This window comes from Polyodon spathula, chromosome 2, assembly GCF_017654505.1.
Source record: "Polyodon spathula isolate WHYD16114869_AA chromosome 2, ASM1765450v1, whole genome shotgun sequence".
NCBI classification, from domain to species: Eukaryota; Metazoa; Chordata; class Actinopteri; order Acipenseriformes; family Polyodontidae; genus Polyodon; species Polyodon spathula.
Window position 1 is genome coordinate 25,997,646 of NC_054535.1, and position 21,152 is coordinate 26,018,797.

A 21,152-nucleotide genomic window follows, 5' to 3' on the forward strand; every position below is an offset into this window, starting at 1 on the left:
CATCCTCTGTGCTTGACAGTGGGAACCACACATGCAGAACTCATGCGCTCACCCTCTCTACGTCTTACAAATACTAGACGGTTGGACCCAAGTATTTCAGATTTTGACTCATCGGTCCATAAGACTGACTTCCACTCCTCAAACATCCAGTTTCTGTGTTTTTTGGCCCAGGCAAGTCTCTTCCTCTTATTCTGCACTCTTAACGGTTTCTTTGCAGCAATTCTTCCAGTTAGGCTGGCGTCACACAATCTCCTCTGAACAGTTGATGCTGAAACATCTGTACGTCTAGTAGCACTTGAGCTGAGCTTGTACTTCAGGGGTAGTTCATCGCAGGTTTGCAGACTTGTGACTCGAATGAACTTGTTCTCTGATTCTGAGGTCACCCTTGGCCTGCCTGACCTTGTTCGGTCCTCATGAGTGCCAGTTTCTTCAAATCCTTTGATGGTCTTGGCCACAGCAGTTACAGACACTTGCAAAGTTCTTTTTCATTTCTTAAAGTAATTACAGACTGTCTTTTTTCTTTGCTTAACTGAGCGTATTTTGCCATTTTCTGCTCCCTTACATTCAGGAATGACAAACTTGTGCCTATGCTACCTATATTTATAGTAATCATGGACCCTCACCTGCTAACAATAACAGGTTAATTAGGTAACAAGCTAGTTAACTCAGAGAACATCTAAACAAAGACACTTTTACACTTAGGCCAGTATTCTAACATTGTATTATACACATTTCAGACTTTTAACTGACTTGGGCTTCAGACTGAAATCCACTTGCTTTGGGTGACCATTTCATTGAAATTGACAAGATTTACATTTTCATTTAAAAATTAAATTTTTGAATGCAATTCACTCATGATTATCAGCTTATATAAGTACACATATATAATGAAATATTAAGTGTTTATAGACAAGTTTATATAGTTAAAAGCACAGATAATCACAAAAAACCTGGTTTCAAGCAGGTGCACTCAAACCTTTGACTGGTACTGTATATATAAATAAATGAGCCTTGTGGCTCGGGCTCGTTCCACACTTTTAAAGTAGCTACCCAGACACAGAGATGGAGGTTTTGAAAACGCTTGCACGCTAAGATTTTTAATAAAGCAAAATAAACAAAACAGAAAACAAAAACCTAGCTCTAAACAAGCACTGACTCCCAGACAGGAACCTAACAGTAAAAACAGGATAGCTAAGCTATTTACCTATTAAACAAAAATCAAGGTGCAGGTGATAATTAACAATTAAAAACAATTAAACACAATTAAACAATTAGCTTGGCAGGGAGGCTTTTTAACCCTGTCCCTGCCATAAAACAAATTCTTAGGCTTGCAGGCCCCCTGTCCTGCTACATCCATTACTATATATATATAAAAAGGTATCAATTCCCTACACGTTTCATTGATGTTCACTCTCACCTTCAAGTCCCGGTGCATGAGTCCCTTGCTGTGCAGGAACTCCACAGCCTCAGCGATCTGCAGGAAGATCCCCAGACACTCACTGCGGTCCCTCTGCTCCATGCAGCACCTCTTGCTCATCCAGTCCTTCAGGTTCTCCTTGCGGCACAGCTGCATCTGAATGTACAGGAACACCTTGGGGGATGGAGGCTTGGAGCGCTCAGCTAGGACTGGGGCCTGGCCCAGGTTGAGGCTGGTGGGTCTGGGAGGGGAGTGAGAGAGTGGGACTGGGTGGCTGTTGCTGGTGCCACTGGGCTCCCGAGTCCTAGAGCTCGTGCTGGGACACTGCGTCAGGGTGCTGTGGCTGTCAGGCTCTGTGCGGTCCGGCTCCATGGACTTGGAGGCGTCGTCACAGCCCGAGTCCTCGAAGACTATATCGAAGGACGATGTGGTCCTCTCGTCGCCGAGTCGAGGGGGGCAGAACTCAAAGGAGTGCGGGGAGTCAGAGTCATCCTGCTCCCACTGACTGTCATTCTCTGTCAGGAAGCTGTCTTGCCCATGGAGGAGACTGCCTGCAGTGGCCTCGCTGGCTTCCTTGTTTTCGGTGGTGGTGGTAGTGGTGGTGGTGGTGGTGGTCGAGTCCAGGCCCTGGAGGAACACTGGCCGACCCACACCCGGGGCGCAGATGAAGTCTCCCCCACCAATCAGGGACGGGGCCATGCTCTCGCACTGCTGAGCAAGGGGCTTTAGGACAGGCACCTTTACTGACAATGGCTCCAAATGGTCTGGGGAACTTAGTGGCCAATCAGTGGTGCTGTAAAAAAGAGGGACAAAGCACAATAAGGGTTAGGGTCATTTGTCTTTTAGAAGATCACTGGACAATGACTAGTGGTAGTGGAACTGGACCAGTACTGAATCAAATCAATGATATTTCAACCAATCAATCTTTATTTTATATAGTGCTTTTCATAGTGGAACACCATCACAAAGTGCTTTACAAGATGCAATAAATACAAGAAAATCCATAATACTTCAAAGAGAGAAAAGCATAATACATGATATACATTGGAAAGTGCAGAATACATGATAGTAACAATACGTGAAATAGTAGCAGCAGCTGATAACAGATATCAGGCTTAAGGAGCATGGAAAACAAGAGAGAACAGGTGGGTTTTGAGAGCTGATTTAAAGCGAGCTACAGGTCCTAACATCACGAACCAAAGCTGGGAGAAAGTTCCAGAGAGTCAGAGCCATGAAGCTAAATGAGCGTTGTCTAAGTGTGGTGCGCTTTTGCTTAGGGTTAACAAGTAAGCCAGAGTCAGAGGACCTCAGCTTGCGGGTAGGGACATAGCGAGTCAGCAGGTTGAGGAGGTACTCGGGACCTGTGTGATGAAAGGCATTGTAGGTGAGCAGGAGAGTTTGGAACATAATCCTGAACTTTACAGGTGTGCAGTACAGCTGAGCAAGAAGGGGGGGGGGGGGGGGGGGGGGGGGGGGGGGGGGGGCGATGTGATCACGGTTTTTTACATCTGGTAATGATCCTAGCAGCAGCATTCTGAACTAGCTGCAGTCAGTTTATGATGTGTGCCGGGAGAGCACCATATAATGAGTTGCAGTAGTCAAGTCGAGAGGAGACAAACGCAGGACAAAGTATCTCTGCATCTGGGAAAAGGTAGGGACGGACTTTGGAGATGTTTCTAAGATGGTAGAAGGAAGACTGGACCATGGAGGAGATGTGGGCATCAAAAGGAGAGGTTGATGTCCAGAAGTACACCAAGGCTTCGTACTGTGGGGGAAGGCAGCAGCAGACAGTTTCCGAGGTTCAGGGCAGCTACGTTGAGATTCTTAAGTTGAGTTTTAGATCCTACTAGGAGGAGTTCAGATTTGTTAGTGTTCAGCTGAAGAAAATTAGCAGACATCCAGGCTTTTGAATGCAGGCAGAGTGCCGGACCACGGCAGAGGGGCTACCAGGGTAGAGTTTTAAGTAGAGCCTGGTGTCGTTAGCTTAGGAGTGAAACATGAGGCTGTGTTGGAGGATGAGGTGGCCCAAGGGAAGCCTGTAGATATTGAAGAAAAGGGGCCCAAGAACAGATCCTTGGGGGACACTTTGCAATATTCAGGAGAGACAGGTTCCAGAGATTTCAGCATACTTCTGAAGGCTGTCAAGAAGGCGCACCAGCAGCAGCATTGATGACATCATTCACAATTCGGAGCAGAGCAGTTTCAGCACTGTGATTCAGCCAGAAACCAGACTGTATTGATTCAAGCAGATCGTTGTCCGTGAGACGTTTCATCAGCTGACTGGCTACAGCCCTTTCGAGAGTTTTTGAGACAGAAGGGAGACTGGAGATGGGGCAGTAATTAGATGAGTCAGCCTCGTCAAGGGAGGGTTTTCTGAGTACTTGCGTGACTCGCAAGCTTGAGGGCAGCAGGAATCAAGCCAGAGTACAGGGACAGGCTGAGAGTCTGCATAAAATGGAGGGAGCAAGATCAGAAGCACTGAGACTGACAAGGTTAGTCAGCCAAGGGTCCATGGAACACGTGGCAGTAGTTGATTTCAACAGTAAGGCGGAAACATCAGCAATGGACAGAAGAGAGAAGGAGGAGAGGGCAGGAGGAGCAACCGGAGGAGCATCGAGGTGGTCAAGTAGTAGACTGGGTTTGTGGTGGGCGATTGTAGAATAGATGTTGTCCATTTTGTTCCGAAAGAAAGAGGAGAAATTATGACAGGTAAGAGAGGAGGATGGATTGGAGCTGGATTGCTTGGTGGCTGGATGAAGGATTTGGTCAGTGGTCTTTAAGAGAATATTAGGTTTACCATGTCCCATAGTTATGATTTCAAAGAAATCATAAAAGCAATTACATAAGGAGGTTTCAAACTGAATCAAACCAAAAAAAAAAAAATAATGATACTAAATTAGTGGGTGAAACTCCTGTTTATTCAGGGGTGACAGGGTGAAGGTGTGAAGTGTGGCCTCCCAACAGATAGTTAAGCTAACAAGACCAATCTGTAGCCTTATCAAGATGAAGCTGACAATAGGTCTAAAGTCGAGTTGTGGCAGCCATCTTGATAAGGGCAGCAACACAGGTTCTCTGAGTTTTCTCCTTATCAAGTCTGTTAGGCGATTAACCAATTTGTTAATGAGTGGTCGAGAATGGATTGATGGGGGAGCCTGGGGTATATAGGGCGCTGTGATAGCTGTAGAAGTTAGACAAATAGAGAAAAGCCAGATAAATATATCGCTGTTTTTCTCCCGTGATCAGGACGACTGCAAAGAAAACACCGGCTGGGAGACTGACTGGAGTTAGTGGACAGCAAAACAGTGGCTGCCCTCAGGGATGGAGGAAGAATGTGCACAGCTGTTGTTTTGACAAAAAAACGCCTTTTTGATTTGTGATTTTACACCTTTCGAGCTTGTGCTTTAATTCACTCTCCCGGATGAGCGCGAAACACTACATATAATGTTCACTGGACGAGTAAAACAATAACTGGACTCTTGTATTTTCCCATCCCATCTATCAGCATCTCCTCTCCTGTACCACTTACACCAGGGGTTTACTGCATGCTGTTTCAGTGTAATATGCAGCTCTGGAAACAGCTTCCAAGGGACTCGGTAAAACTTTATTTATCCTGCTTTGTCCCAATAAAGATTTACCTTGACTCATTCAGCCACCTTTTATCCATCTCTTCCTGCCACCCCTCTGGAGGGGTTTCCTGCCAGGCATTGAAATAGCGAATGATCCCAGGATGCTCCAGCTTTGCCAAAGCTTTGACTTCCCTCATCACTTTCTCTCTGGCCAGCTCCCTGTAGCGATAGAAGAGGTTAACTACTGCAGACACCATCTCTAAACATGCTCAAGTATGCAGAGCTGCCTGCAAAGTTTTGCACAGAGTTTGAATTTTGCGTGAGATCAATGAAGCCAGAGCTTGCAATTAAAAACGTGATTTAGTACCAAATCTCTAACAGTGCATGTCACTGATGGCTAGTGAAGTTTAGTAGCCTGCATTTTTACAGTTTGCAATTTTACCTCATTAGAATTTTGGGTCCATTTACTTAATATATTATATGATGTCAACATTTCCTACCATCTAAAATGTGCTGCATAACCTTTTGTTCAGGACAAGAGAGAGTCAGTGGTAGAATCAGAAGTATGTAATGTAAGGTTTTTCTTGGTTGAGAAAAAATACTTACGAAACATGTTTCAAAACCAGTTTCTACATATTTCAGTAGCTAATGCTATAGTGTCCAGTAAAGTGCCACGAAAGAATTGCCAACTCATTGAGTTTTTTTTATTTGAGTTTAGTATGAATGTTACTTTCCCTCAAATGAACTTTTTCAGAAAAACAATATGGTCTGTGGAAATGGTGAATATATAAATCATTGTACACATCTCAAAAATAATAGCTTAGCCAACATATATAAATAATATCACTGAAACAAAGTCTAAATAAGAGTCTCTAAAACATGGACAAAAACTTACAAACTATTGGTATGAAATATAATTTTCCAACTGGAATATGATCCTTTAAGTTAACAATTACATTTTTTAAATGAATAAACTTCTGACCTTCCAAAACTGTCGTCACAACGTACCTGACAGACATGCATGTTTTAAAAAGTTGGAATGGTCTGAAGTATTAAAACTACAAAAATAATTGTGCTCTGTGCCTGGGTTAGCATCACGCCAGCCAGTCCACAAGATGCTGTGATGAAAACTGTAACTTAACTCTAAACCTGTACTGAAGAACCTTGCACTGCATCACCACCCATCTTCTCCAGTTCATATCAGCACAAGCAGAGAGATATGTGAATTAAAACCCACCGTGACCCACAATCTGTCTCCCACTCCAGTGAATCACCTGTTAGGCAAACGTATCCTCTTAATGGCATAGTTACAGTCATCCACCTTGTTCTTGGCCTCAAAGACAACGCCAAAGCCACCTCTCCCCAGACACTGCACAGGCTCGAAGTCAGTCAGGTACCTGGCAGAACAAACCACAAAGTACTTTGATTAAAAAAGCTGCTATTGTGTTAATATACATAACCCCCCACCCTCCTGGAAATACAGTTCAATATTAATCTTTTACTTATTTCATTGATTCTTTTGTTTAAAAAAAAAAAAAAAAATCCTGCATATTAAAATGGAGATGACGCAGTTTAAGTTTTTATGAAGCACATTCCAAGCTCTAAAATTCAAAGCATGTAGTATGCTGCATCATAATTCACCCAATAGCAAGACATTCCTGGTGCAGGATTACAGAGGATACAGATGGCAGCTATTAGGTTTCTATGAGTTTGAAAACAGAACAGCCTCCGCCCCTGCATATACATTAAAATCTCAACAAGATTGGCACAACTGGAATGGAAATACAGGTGGCAAACACCAAGCAAGCTGACCGGGTATACTAAGCAACCCTGCTCTGCACCCCCACCCCCCAAAAACAAAAACAAAAACCTCTTGAGGGCTTTTTACCCACTGTATATAATGGATACGTTTAATATACACACACACAAAGCACATGCTACACATTTATTTAATGCCTGCACATGCTTTAATTGTGAACATACACTGGAAACAGCTTTCTCTATTCTCTACATTAACTAACTAAATACCCTATCATTTTGAGCCCAGCTTTGCTTCAGTTATCTTATATCTTTGTTTTTTTTTTACCTTCTGTCATTGTTATAGCATGTTTAGCAGTAAATAAATGTTCCAAAGACCAACAATCATCATTATTTATTCTTGGAACAGGTTGTGTGCGCACACCACAGAGGATTAATTGGAAACAGCAAGTTACTGAAGGTTTGCAGTGTGATGCCGTGTCAAGTAATGTTTAATGAATCACTAATTTGAACAGATATGATACAATTTGCATACATAAACTGTGCATACATAATACTTTATATTAGGGCTGCAACGAAAATTTACATTTTGACCTTCGAAGGTTCGGAACACATTATTGAAGGAAGGTTCGAACCTTCAATGGCCCTAATTTGCATAATTTATTGGTTACATCACCATAGTTACTTGTTTATATTTGATTGTAAATCCTATTATTTTACAGGTAATCCATACAAATGGAATAATACATGTTTTATTTACACGTAATTGATGCTGCTTGTGATATATACAGTAAACTTGTATTGCACCAGCACCAACTGCAGCTGACTTGGACAAAACAAAGCTTTATTTAACAGTCTTCGTTCCAAGCAGGTTATCGGTCACAGTCACATTTTATTAATAATAATAATACTAATAATACTAATAATAATAATAATGTGAATAATAATGTGCGCTATATAAAGGTGCTACCGCATGTATGACGATTTGGTACAATAGTAGTGGATTTTATTGCATCAACTTTTGTTTGCGCAATATGCATTATACAAATCAAAAGATCGAATTTTGCATGTGAGTGACATTTAATGTGTGATTTATAGTATTCACACATTGTCGAACAGTTTCTGTTAACAGGAAAAAAAACAAAATAACCCACAGAGCTTGAATGCAACTTGACGAACCTTCGAAAGTTTAAATCTACCTTCGAATTCCTGGCTAGCGATCGAGCCTTCGAACACAGCCCTACTTGGTGTACATACTGAAGTACTTAAAGCAATAGTTTTTTCTCCTATTCATTTATTTATTTTAATAAATTTGAGTGTAATTGTGTAAAGTCATAGTTGTTCATATTTATATATATAAGGGTATATAGTATATATATAGCTTGATATATATAAATATTATATAGTATATATATATATAGTATAGGTTATATATATATACTATATGATATATATATATATATATATATATATATATATATATATACATATCATTATGTATGTATATATATATATATATATATATATATATATATATATATATATATTATATATATATATATATATATATATATATATATAACTGAGGCTGTAAAAAGTGGCATCCAAGAAAGCCTTTGGTTGTATTCTAAACACAAACTACTTGGAATTCCCCTACACAAACAACAATGCTCATAAGCATTGACTTGTTCTGAATTGCTACCAAATGCTCCATGATCCAGATATACTGCCACAGTATTTGGCACAGTGCTATTGAAACCAGGAATGACCTCATTCTCTGGAGCAGATGTCTAGGACAGAGTACGAGTGCCTCTGAGTATTTTATAAATGGGATGAGCAAACCCTTATACTTGAATGAAATTCCTTCTATTTTAACTGCCCTTACACCTTGAAAACATGCCTTGCTGTTTCAGAACCACATAAAGGTTCCTGACAGCATGTCTACCAACACTACTTTATTTTATTAGCTCGCTGCCTTTCCAAAGAGTCCTGTAGTGCTCACCTGGAGACGTATTCGCTGTTCCTCCCTTCAGTCACATTACTGTCTTTCGGCTCTTCATTGTCCTCCTCCTCCTCAAACTTACTGTCCGTCTGGCACTGGGTTTCAGACTCCTTTCGTTGCTTTAAAAAAAAAAAAAAAAAAAAAAAACACACACACCACGTACAAACATTGTGTAAATTGTGTTTACTGAAAAGGACGAATAACAACAACGGGACACAGACTGCAGATTATGGTAGTTTAGTAATAATCTGAGCCGATTTCAATCCAATGATTGTGCATCCCTAAGATACCTCAACAGTAAAGCAACTTGAAGTAAGTGCAGATTTCTTTAACACATACACAGGTACGACAGCAATACTCACTCTGCTCATGTGCAGGGTTGAGGGGTGGAAGAACTTGCGCACAATGTAGGTGGTGGCAGCGATGCAGAAGACAATGGTTCCCAGGATCTCCTTCCACCAGGGCAGGAGCAGCACAGGGTCCTTTCTGCGCAGCTCCCCCCGCGAAGGGTCCTGGTGCGTCAGCAAGCTCACCTGCGTGTCCCGTCGCCCCCGGTAACGCCTACTGTATGGGAAGTAGTACCCATTGTCTGTGTGCCGAGAGAGATCACATTACCGTCATCCCCACAAAGCTGACAGATTCAGTCCTGTTTTGACAAATTTAGTTCCTTCACCACTACTATTTCTCTTCATGCACCATTACTAACTGCAAATTGTGGCTTGCAGTTCTAAACTCTAACAACTAAATCTCAGAACATCCCAGAAAACAGTTCTACCTACTACTCCAATTTTTTGCTCAAACCACCAACAGTCCTCAGCCCTAAGCACTTACAATACTCTACTTATCCTAAACTTCACCCACTGCCTCTAGGGATCAGCATTTACAGAACTCTTTGGCCACACTGCACTTTATTCACTACCTGTGCCACTAAGTCCACATTGAAAAGCAGTGTTAAAGCATGCTTCAGGTCAACCAGCATTATTTGCCATACAAACCATAGGGATACTGCAGGACAGAGAGTGGTCCGTTGCTGTACTCCTCGTGGGAGAACTTGTCATTATTCAGACACTTGTCAAACTCATCTGAGCCCACCAACACAGGTGTCCTGGACGGGGAGTCTACAAAAGATAACAGAGTTGTTAACAAGTGTAATGTAAAACAAACAAATAAACAAACCTGTGACATTGAGGCTTCTCCACCTAACTATTCTTGCTCTAGAGGACGGGGAGGTAGACTTGCTACTGTTTTCCGTAGTGAACTTAGAATCAAACAAGAAATTGTTGAAGGTTATTCATCTTTTGTAGTTTTAATCTTGACATTAAAACATCACATTACCTATTCATATTGTAATTATTTATCGACCACCTAAGTCAAACTATTTCTGACTGAATTTGGGGATCTGCTATCTATAGTGAGTCAAGTATGACAGTATTCTTTTATTGGGTGATTGTAACCTTCATGTTGACACTGATTCTGATTCCAACTCCTTGGAATCTGTAAGGATACTGGATTCCTTAGATTATATCCTGCATGTCAAAGGTCCTATGCATAATCATGGCCATACTTTAGATCTAGTAATTTCTAGTGGTTTAGTTGTTAAGAACGTCATAACCCTGGATCTTATTATTTCTGATAATCTTGCCATTCTTTTTGAGGTGACTCTGCAAGTATCTACAAAGACTGTGGACTGTACATTTAATCCTGGGTAATTAATTCTTCAACTGATGTTAAGCTTTCTGATGGATTGAGCTCATCAGTAGATGAGCTGGTTAATACCTACACCACCACCTTAACTGGTATCATAGATACTGTAGGGCGAATTAAAACTTTGAGTGTCTTTAAAAAGGTTCACCGTGGCTCAATGATACAACTTTTAAGATGAAACATGAGGGTCGTAAAACAGAAGAGAGATGGCGGGAATCTAAATTGCATGTGTTCATTACATCGCATGGATTCCACAGACACTTTCTATCACAATTTAACCAACTACACCTATTACGGCTACTATGGGGGCTTTTTCTTTGATTACTTTACAGGAACTGACAGAGCTAGTTCAACATCTGGAGAGCTACTACATGCTCTGTTGATCCTATCCCTACAAACCTATTAAAAGATGTTCTTGCTGTTATTAATACCCACATTTTAAAAAGTATAAATGGTTCACTTTCCTCCGGTATAGTTCCCTCAGCACTTAGGACCGAAAAAGGTTATGTCGGATCAGGTCCGACCTTACAATTTTCCCTTTCCAGCCCGATGTCGGACCCTGTCTGATGACTCTGTCAGACATCAAAAAAGATGTCAAGCACAGGTCTCCAGTCTTTTTTTTTTTCCTCCAGAAAAAGCAGAGAAAACCTTTCAATGGTTGAGTGATACCGATAGGAGCCAGAAAAAAAATAAATAAATAAAATAAAAAAGGATGGATCTGAGCAATTTGCATAGCCCCTGCACCACAGAGATAACACTGACACAATGAATATCAGACATTTGCAGAGCTTTTTGAGATGTTACAGTAATAAAACAATGACTTGGTATGACAAAGTATGTGAAAAATACAGTGAAAAAGGGGAGGGGCTTGGCTGGAGATGCAGTACCGAGTATCTTTTTAATATACAGTGCCTTTTAAACCCGTTTTAATTTAAACAGCACATGCAAAATTAACAGCGCGTGTGAAAATAAAATTGGACCTGATGCACCTGACAAGCGCTGAATAAATGGACCGCTAAGGGTTCAGGTAGCTATAGTAAAGCCTATGCTTAAGAAACACAATTTGGACCATAAAATCCTCAATAACTATAGGCCAATCTCCAACCTACCATTTTTAGATAATGTTCTAGAGAGAGTTGTTGCAATTCAATTACAAACATTTCTAACTCTTAATGGTATATTCAAAGTTTCAGTCTGGTTTTCGTGCTGCATATAGCACCGAAACGGCCCTTGTAAGAGCTTATCAGCAGATTGTTCACAACTCTGACTCGGGCTTTCCACTAGTATTAATTCTTCTTGATCTAAATGCTGCCTTTGATACTGTAGACCACTCCCATCCTACTGAAATCATCTTGAAAGCACAGTAGGTCTGTCTGGCCTTGTTCTATGCTGGTTCAAATCTTATTTTTCTGATAGGTTTCAGTTCTTCTCTCTATTGGGGAGGTAAATTGGCATTATTGGAAGCTGTCTGTGGTGTTCCACAGGGCTCCATTCCAGTCTCTTGCTGTTTTCATTATACATGTTACCGTTAGACATTCCGCAGTCACAGAGTCAACTTCCATTTCTATGCAGATGACACCCAGCTAGATTTGTCCCTAAAGCCAGGAAATTCTTCTGCCTGGGTGATATTAGCTAAATGTATTGCAGACATCAAGCATTGGATGTCACAGAATTGTCTAACGTTGAATTCAGATAAAACAGAGTTATATGTGGCAGTTGTATGTGTGACATGCTATACAAATGTATTGTAGTTTGTTCTATTTTTCTGCTATGTACTGTACAGAGCTTTGCGACAAAGCTATAAAAAGCACTACACCAATGCAATAAATAAATAACTGTATTCTTTGGGGCCCAAAAACTTACGTATCAATGGCTTCCACTTCACTGTGGGAAGCGAGATGATGCCGTTCTCTGTGCTTATACTATCCAGGGCGTTAGACTTTGAAGGGAATTTTTCCGAAATGCGGACAGATGACTGCAAGTAAAGCTGCCCTCGGAACATCCCTGGATGTAGGGAGGAAAATAATTATTTATTTTTTTTCTAAATGTTGTAATTTCAACTTGGTCTTCTGAGGATGTTATAATAAAATAACACAGATGACATATTAAACAAACAGGCTGTTGAATAATACTATTATACAGACTGTAGATTGCTTTTACAAACCATATCCTACTCTTTTCATTACCCACGTGGAAAGCTAAAAGGAGGAACTGAAAAATTGTCCCCTGTCCCACACTTCTCCTTACCCAGGTAGACGCTGGACTCTGTGGCCCCCCTGGCAGCCTCCACAATGTCCTCCTCATCCTCTAGGATCTCGTCGGATCGTGTGGTGTAGCTGGTATCGTCAAAAAGACTTATGGGGATCACCTTCCCATCCGTCACCAGCCAGGCAGAGGCAATGGGTGTGCAGAACTAGGAAAGTCATAGAAGAGTTAGATCCTACCTAGGCTGGGGCCAGCTGAGGGGCAAGAAGTTCAATACGAACAGAAACTGTTCTGTATAATATATTAGCCAACTGCTCTATACGCAGAATTGTATTATAGCAATAAGCAATCAAAAAAAAGGTTGGAGTTGCTGTGCAATAAATACCTCTATTGCCACCCCATTAACAACATATTGTTAACTGTGTTACAGCCAGCGCTTACCTGGTGCTCCCACTCCAGGTGCCCCCCACGCTTTGTGAAAGCCATGACCTTCCAATCAGCCACAGAGACCTTGATGACGGTGTCCTTGGTCTCAGCTGTTGTGTCTTCCTCCTCCCGGATCACCTTGGGGTCGTCCCTCTTCGCACCACTACCCTTCAAGTCTCCCTCCAGGAAGTTCACTCCGGGCTGCACCTCAGGGACGAACTTCAGCTCAAAGTGCCCCACGCTAAAGTTCCACCTTGATGAGGACATACAGGCTTTCATTATAAAACGGCTCTGCTGCCGCTGAACTGTGCTTTCATTATAAACAGCTATGCTTCTGAACTAGGCTTTTTATCATACATGCTATGAACTAAAGTCATCAATCTAGTGTTATGGGTTCAAACATTTAGCGTTAATCAAGTGTTCAATGTTTAGAATTTTTCCCAAACTTAACCATTATCAAAAAACATGCAGGCCAAATATAGGTGTTAGTGGCCTTCTAGTCAGTCAAAAGAGGAATTTTAATCTGTGTCCTCCACTAAATATGTATTAGGGTCACTCTTCCCCACGTGTTTTGCTCACTTCTCATTGCCGCTGCGAGGTCCCACTGCACGGACAGTTTTCTGTGTTCGCTGAAGAAGCAGTACGTCCTCGGGCTCTGGCTCCTTTTCGTCCCAGCGGCTGCATCCTACCGCAGAGCAGATATATCGAAGCTGGAGGGGGGGGTAGAAAAATCCAAGATGGAAACACCGACAGATGAGCCTCTTTGGTAGTTGAAAGTAATGAAAATAATCCTAAAAAGGTTGAGCAACATTAAGATAACGTTTGCAATAATTGGACATGAAAGCCCTTGCTAATACCTAGCCCTTACCTTGCCGCTGTAGGCTCCGAGTCCATAAGTTGTGAGAGATTTCCCTCCAACCAGCACAGTGTCTTCTCTCAGCCTGTAGGAAGACTCCAGCAGGGACTCCACAGTGAAGGGCACCGCCTCCATGCTCTCCCGGTCACGATCCCACTGAAACAGTGCCCCGTCTAACGAGGGGATGATCATCTTGTTCCCAAAGACCTGCAGGGATGTGGGTGCTTAGATTTTATATTGCCTTTTATTATTCAGCAAAATCTCAAAGCATTTATTTAAGCAGAAAAGCACCAAACTCCAAACATAGAGTAAAACATAGACTTGAAACAAGTGGTAGTGTATGTGTCATTAGAATGAATGAGTACACGGGATTCCTACTAGGGATGTGTTTTTGGTAAATTTTTATGAATGTTTAAATACTTTGCATTGTCAGCATTTAAAAGCATATCCACCCATACACACACACATTATATTACATGCTCAATACTGACAGCCCTGGTTAGTATTTTCTAAGCAAATAAACCCTAAAGCAAATAATGTTTTAACACCACAAAAACACATCACACAATATATACACATCAAAGTATATGCTGAAATGTTTATATTTATGGTTGTAATTAAAGTTGCTAGTGAAGATAACTATATACTGTGTACATATTGAACACATTTTTGGATAGTATAATGTTTTTAGAATAGTGTATTTCTTAAAAGGTTAATTTAACACCAAAAAAATCATGTTTTTTTTTGTAGTTTTCTTTTTTTAAGTAACTAACTGCCCAAAATTATATGGTTTTAAAAAAAAAAAAAAACACAACATAAAAAAATGAAACAAATATCACCCACTGTACAGCGCTATTGCAAAATGGCTACAGGAAAGCAAAAGCGAATTATGATTACAATTGAAAAAAGTTGTCAGGGCACCGACTAGAGGGGAGGCATGCCTTGATTTAGTCTTTTCAAATAACGAAGACAGAATAACTAAAACAGAGGTCAGAGAACCACTGGCAAACTCAAACCACAACATGGTCTCATTTGAAGTGTTTTTTAAAATCCCAAAAGTAAAGACTAAAGCTAAGGTTTACAATTTTAGAAAAGCAAACTATGAAGGTATGAAACAGTAACAGTACAGACTGGAGTAAAATAGAGAAAACACCCACAGAAAAAGTATGGTTGTTCTTCAAAAATGTAGTACTAGAGGCGCAAAACAATTACATCCCTAAAGTAGACACATCTAAATGTAAAACTAAAATGGCCAAAATGGTTTAATAGATCAATTAAAAATTCTTAAATATTCAGAGAAAAAAACACTTTACAGAGTATTAAAAAAGGACCAAAAAGAAAGTACACAGAAAGAGTACACGGAACTGCAAACGCAAGTCAAAAAGGAAGTTAGAAAGGCCAAGAGAGAAATAGAAATGAACATTGCTAAGGGGGCTAAAACCAATTCCAAAATGTTTTTCCAATAGTACAACAGCAAGAGAACATTCAAAGAGGAGGTTAAATGTCTAAGAGATACAAATGGCAAAATTGTAGATGAAGAAAAAAAAAATAGCAAATATATTAAATGATTACTTTTCACAAGTTTTTACAAAGGAAGATACAGACAACATGCCCCACATGTCATCCAGTTCCTATCCAGTTTTAAATAACTTTAGCATAACCAAGGCAGAAGTGTTAAAGGAACTAGGAGCTCTTAAAATAAACAAATCCCCTGGGCCAGATGAGATCCTCCCAATAGTACTCAAAGAAATGAAAGAAGTTATTTACAAACCGCTAACCAAGATCATGCAGCAGTCTCTTGACACAGTCAACATGGTTTTAGGAAAGGGAGATCGTGTCTAACTAACTTGCTTGATTTTTCTGAGGATGCAACATCGATAATGGATAATTGCAAAGCATATGATATGGTTTATTTAGATTTCCAGAAAGCTTTCGACAAAGTCCCGCACAAAAGATTAATTCTCAAACTGAATGCAGCTGGGATTCAAGGAAACGCATGTACATGGATTAGGGAGTGCTTAACATGTAGAAAACAGAAAGTACTGATTAGAGGAAAAACCTCAGAATGGAGTGTGGTAACCAGTGGTGTACCACAGGGATCAGTATTAGGTCCTCTGCTATTCCTAATCTACATTAATGATTTAGATTCTGGTATAGTAAGCAAACTTGTTAAATTTGCAGACGACACAAAAGTAGGAGGAGTGGCAAACACTGTTGCAGCAGCAAAGGTCATTCCAAATTATCTAGACAAGATTCAAAACTGGGCAGACACATGTGTAAGTGTAAGGTACTGCACGCAGGAAATAAAAATGTACATTATAAATATCATATGGGAGATACTGAAATTGGAGAAGGAGTCTATGAAAAAAGACCTAGGAGTTTTTATTGACTCAGAAATGTCTTCATCTAGACAATGTGGGGAAGCTATAAAAAAGGCTAACAAGATGCTCGGATACATTGTGAAAAGTGTTGAATTTAAATCAAGGGAAGTAATGTTAAAACTGTACAATGCACTAGTAAGACCTCATCTTGAGTACTGTGTTCAGTTCTGGTCACCTCGCTATAAAAAAGATATTGCTGCTCTAGAAACAGTGCAAAGAAGAGCGACCAGAATTATTCCGGGTTTAAAAGGCATGTCATATGCAGAAAGGCTAAAATAATTGAATCTGTTCAGTCTTGAACAAAGAAGACTATGTGGCGACCTAATTCAAGCATTCAAAATTCTAAAAGGTATTGACAATGACGACCCAAGGGACTTTTTCAACCTGAAAAAAGAAACAAGGACCAGGGGTCACAAATGGAGATTAGACAAAGGGGCATTTAAAACAGAAAATAGGAGGCACTTTTTTACACAGAGAATTGTGAGGGTCTGGAATCAACTCCCCAGTAACGTTGTTGAAGCCGACACCCTGGTATCCTTCATGAAGCTGCTTGATGAGATTCTGGGATCAATAAGCTACTAACAACCAAACAAGCAAGATGGGCCAAATGGCTTCCTCTCGTTTGTAAACTTTCTTATGTTCTTATGAAATATTTCATTTCTGGAAAAGGTAAATTACCAGAGATAAAATAGCACAATATTTTGGAATTTTTAAAGAGCATTGTGACTGATATTAAAAAGTCTGCCTGAGTGATTTAAAAGTATGCGGTCTGGTAGCTGTGGGATTTTTGAGATCTACTGTTGCTCGAGACAAGTACTTGATCATTACAATTTCCGAGTACTCGAATCAAACACCACTCTCCTCAACATACTGTACTAGTGTACATAAACCTCCCAAACATTACCACAAGTCATATTTTAAATGCCAAACTAACACACAATCAAGCAATATATTAAGTAATTAACATAATGTTTGCCTTCTAGTGCAATTAACTGTATATAGTAAAGTATTATTAAACAACATAAAGTATTCAAATTCACGTATCCACACAACTTTACATTAAATTGTAAAGAGATGCCTGGCCTACCTGTTTGAAGTGTGTCTCAGAGGTCCTTTACTTTAGTGCAGTAGTTCCAACATACAAATAAAAATTGCACTAAAATATAAATGACCGGTTGGTTCAAAGCTTACAGAACAATTTAAAAGTGAAAAAAAGCCTTCCACCTATGGGAAGATTGGGGAATTGGGTCCACGAGTCTGTGGTAATTGCAGATTTTGCTCTCTTTGAAAGTTTTGTATGAACAGCTGCAGCATGATTTTCTTTACGTTTGTCCAGCCTCACTATTATTTTTCTATGGGTCGGCACAGTACTGGGATAATCTTACATCGATATCAAAACTGTGTAGCGTCATTTTGTGTACGAAATTAACAGAATTTAAAATATGGGGGGGGGGGGGGGGGTCCTAAGCCATTCTCTGTATCTACTTGGTTTCTGGTCACAAACTTCCCCATTGACAAAGAATACTTTTTAAAAGAGTCAAACTACAGTGGCTTGCGAAAGTATTGACCACCCTTGGCATTTTTCCTATTTTGTTGCCTTACAACCTGGAATTAAAATAGATTTTTATTTGGATTTCATGTAATGGACAAACACAAAATAGTCCAAATTGGTGAAGTAAAATGAAAAAATTAACTAGTTTAAAAAATTCTAAAAAATAAATAACGGAAAGTGGTGCATGCATATGTATTCACCCCCTTTACTATTAAGCCTCTAAATAAGATCTGGTGCAACCAATTACCTTCAGAAGTCAAATAATTAGTTTAATAAAGTCCACCTGTGTGCAATCTAAGTGTCACATGATCTGTCACTTGACCTCAGTATATATACACCTGTTCTGAAAGGCCCCAGAGCCTGCAACACCACTAAGCAAGGGGCACCACCAAGCAAGCGGCACCATGAAGCCCAAGGAGCTCTCCAAACAGGTCAGGGACAAAGTTGTGGAGAAGTACAGATCAGGGTTGGGTTATAAAAAAAATATCAGAAACTTTGAACATCCCACGGAGCACCATTAAAGCCATTATTAAAAAATGGAAAGAATATGGCACCACAGCAAACTGGCAAGAGAGGGCCGCCCACCAAAACTCACAGACCAGGCAAGGAGGGCATTAATCAGAGAGGCAACAAAGAGAGCAAAGATAACCCTGAAGGAGCTGCAAAGCTCCACAGCGGAGATTGCAGTATCTGTCCATAGGACCACTTTAAGCCGTACACTCCAGAGCTGGGCTTTACGGAAGAGTGGCCAGAAAAAAGCCATTGCTTAAAGAAAAAAATAAGCAAACACGTTTGGCGTTTGCCAAAAGGCATGTGGGAGACTCCCCAAACATATGGAAGAAGGTACTCTGGTCAGATGAGACTAAAATTGAGCTTTTTGGCCATCAAGGAAAACGCTATGTCTGGCGCAAACCCAACACCTGTCATCACCCCGAGAACACCATCCCCACAGTGAAGCATGGTGGTGGCAGCATCATGCTGTGGGGGATGTTTTTCATCAGCAGGGACTGGGAAACTGGTCAGAATTGAAGGAATGATGGATGGCCCTAAATACAGGGAAATTCTTTAGGGAAACCTTTTTCAGTCTTCCAGAGATTTGAGACTGGGACGGAGGTTCACCTTCCAACAGGACAATGACCCTAAGCATACCGCGAAACCAACACTCGAGTGGTTTAAGGGGAAACATTTAAAATGTCTTGGAATGGCCTAGTCAAAGCCCAGACCTCAATCCAATTGAGAATCGTATGACTTAAAGATTGCTGTACACCAGCGGAACCCATACTACTTGAAGGAGCTGGAGCAGATTTGCCTTGAAGAATGGGCAAAAATCCCAGTGGCTAGATGTGCCAAGCTTATAGATCCATTCCCCAACAGACTTGCAGCTGTAATTGCTGCAAAAGGTGGCTCTACAAAGTATTGACTTTGGGGGGGGGTGAATACTTATGCACACTCAAGTTTTCAGTTTTTTTGTCTTATTTCTTGTTTGTTTCACAATAAAAAATATTTTGCATCTTCAAAGTGGTAGGCATGTTGTGTAAATCAAATGATACAAACCCCCAAAAAATCAATTTTAATTCCAGGTTGTAAGGCATCAAAATAGGAAAAATGCCAAAGGGGGGTCAATACTTTCACAAGCCATTGTAACTGCTGGACAAGTGTTTGATCTTCCCCCATCGCTGAATGAATCATTTGGCACCAGCAGTATCTTGCACAAGGCAAGCCAGACAGTTTTGGGTGCTTTGACACCTCGGACAAAAAACAGTCCATCTCATAAATCCAGCCCACAGGGGGCAAACAGCGGACCAACTAGGAACGAGAACAACCAATGGGAAACACTGTGGCACCGCCCAAAAAACAAATTGACCAAATCACAGAATCACAAAAGCAGCCGTGCAACTTTCAAAGGATGTGCTTCCCATACGCCATGTATCCAACACAAGGAACAGGGCTCCAGGCAAGAGGAAGAAAGTTTGACTCATGGGAGCATAATTGCTCAAATTCACAGAAGGCAAGAAAGAAGCAATGTTCTGAAGAATGGCTAAAATCAGCTTTGAAAAGAGCCCTAGCTCTTTGCTCTATGACAGACTGAAACAGTAAACAGGACACTGCCTTGACCTGAAAGCAGGTCTTGGTTTCCACGTCGCTCCACAAAACAGATGGTAGCATAGCCAGAAGCTGGGCCTACAGTCATGTACTAGCTATACAGAAGAACTGCAATGAGAACACTATGAACTACACAACTTTCCAATTGCAAGGCATTATCTGAATTGAGTTACGTCTGACCAATGGAACTATTTCCAGCTGGAAAACTGCCGACAAAGATAATGCTGCAAGACTTGGAAATCAACAAGCTGATCTCCATTTGAAAATAACTATTTGTTTATTGTGATCCGACAAAAGCATACTTCAATCAAATTGTCTTCTTTCATTAGAACTTTAGATCCAGAGAGTGCTGCAGTGTTCATCAACAAAGCAGATTCACTAGTATCGGTATTCAGCATATTTAATATTTTATGAATCGAGAAATTAACTGCAGCAAATGCTATCCAGTTAGTGGATAAACTGATCTAGGAATAAAATATAACTTCCTTTTTCGAGTGTGTAAGAAATATATATTGTTTGTTGAAATGTGCAACTCAAAAGGAGTTGCATCATAAAATGGAGAGAATTTGATCACTGCCCCATTTCCGAGTTAATTTGAATAAATCAGTTGAGGTTGATAACATTATTAGTTTGATACATTATGTCTAAACTAAATGTAAAACTAATTTGCTAGGAACTGGAACAGGAATGTTGGATTCCGTTCTGAATGGGAAGTTGAATTAATTCTTGTGCATATTGATATAAATTACAACGAGAAATTGGCATTGAAAATACTAATGCAAAGTAGACACTTTGTGTGATCAGACAATTAATATTAGTATATTAACCATGTATGTTAATGATGCTACGGTCGTAATCGTTTGACTATGAAATCAATGATCTGTATACTATTCATGCATATCTGTAACCAAATAGCCTTTCCTTTCTGTAATATTAGAAAAGTTGTGTACACCTCTTTATTGTTAAACTATTGTTTTATATTTCTGGCACGTTGTGCGATTGTCGGTTATTGTCAAGGGAATCCAATTTCTACATGATCCAGAACTTAAATATGGTACGTCTCATTTCTTACATTTTGATGTCCCTGATTGGGTGACTAGAGACTAATTTATATTTAAATAAACTGTATACCTAATTCACTACAGCTGCATTCACAATTCACATGCACTGTCCTCATAGGGG

General features: G+C 40.3%; 1 protein-coding gene across 1 annotated transcript in view; it reads right to left on the bottom strand.

The window, feature by feature from the left end:
• The window catches only part of eif2ak3 (eukaryotic translation initiation factor 2-alpha kinase 3), a 64,944-nt gene that overhangs the window by 5,965 nt on the left and 37,827 nt on the right, over positions 1–21,152 (bottom strand). Inside the window, exons 3-13 of the mRNA XM_041218701.1 lie at positions 13,947–14,141; positions 13,658–13,788; positions 13,094–13,331; positions 12,695–12,860; positions 12,311–12,451; positions 9,739–9,861; positions 9,106–9,332; positions 8,744–8,862; positions 6,258–6,380; positions 5,053–5,202; positions 1,418–2,210 (exon numbers count right to left, since the gene is read on the bottom strand). Coding sequence (XP_041074635.1) covers positions 1,418–2,210; positions 5,053–5,202; positions 6,258–6,380; positions 8,744–8,862; positions 9,106–9,332; positions 9,739–9,861; positions 12,311–12,451; positions 12,695–12,860; positions 13,094–13,331; positions 13,658–13,788; positions 13,947–14,141 — 2,406 coding nt within the window. The remainder of the gene's footprint in view (positions 1–1,417; positions 2,211–5,052; positions 5,203–6,257; positions 6,381–8,743; positions 8,863–9,105; positions 9,333–9,738; positions 9,862–12,310; positions 12,452–12,694; positions 12,861–13,093; positions 13,332–13,657; positions 13,789–13,946; positions 14,142–21,152) is intronic.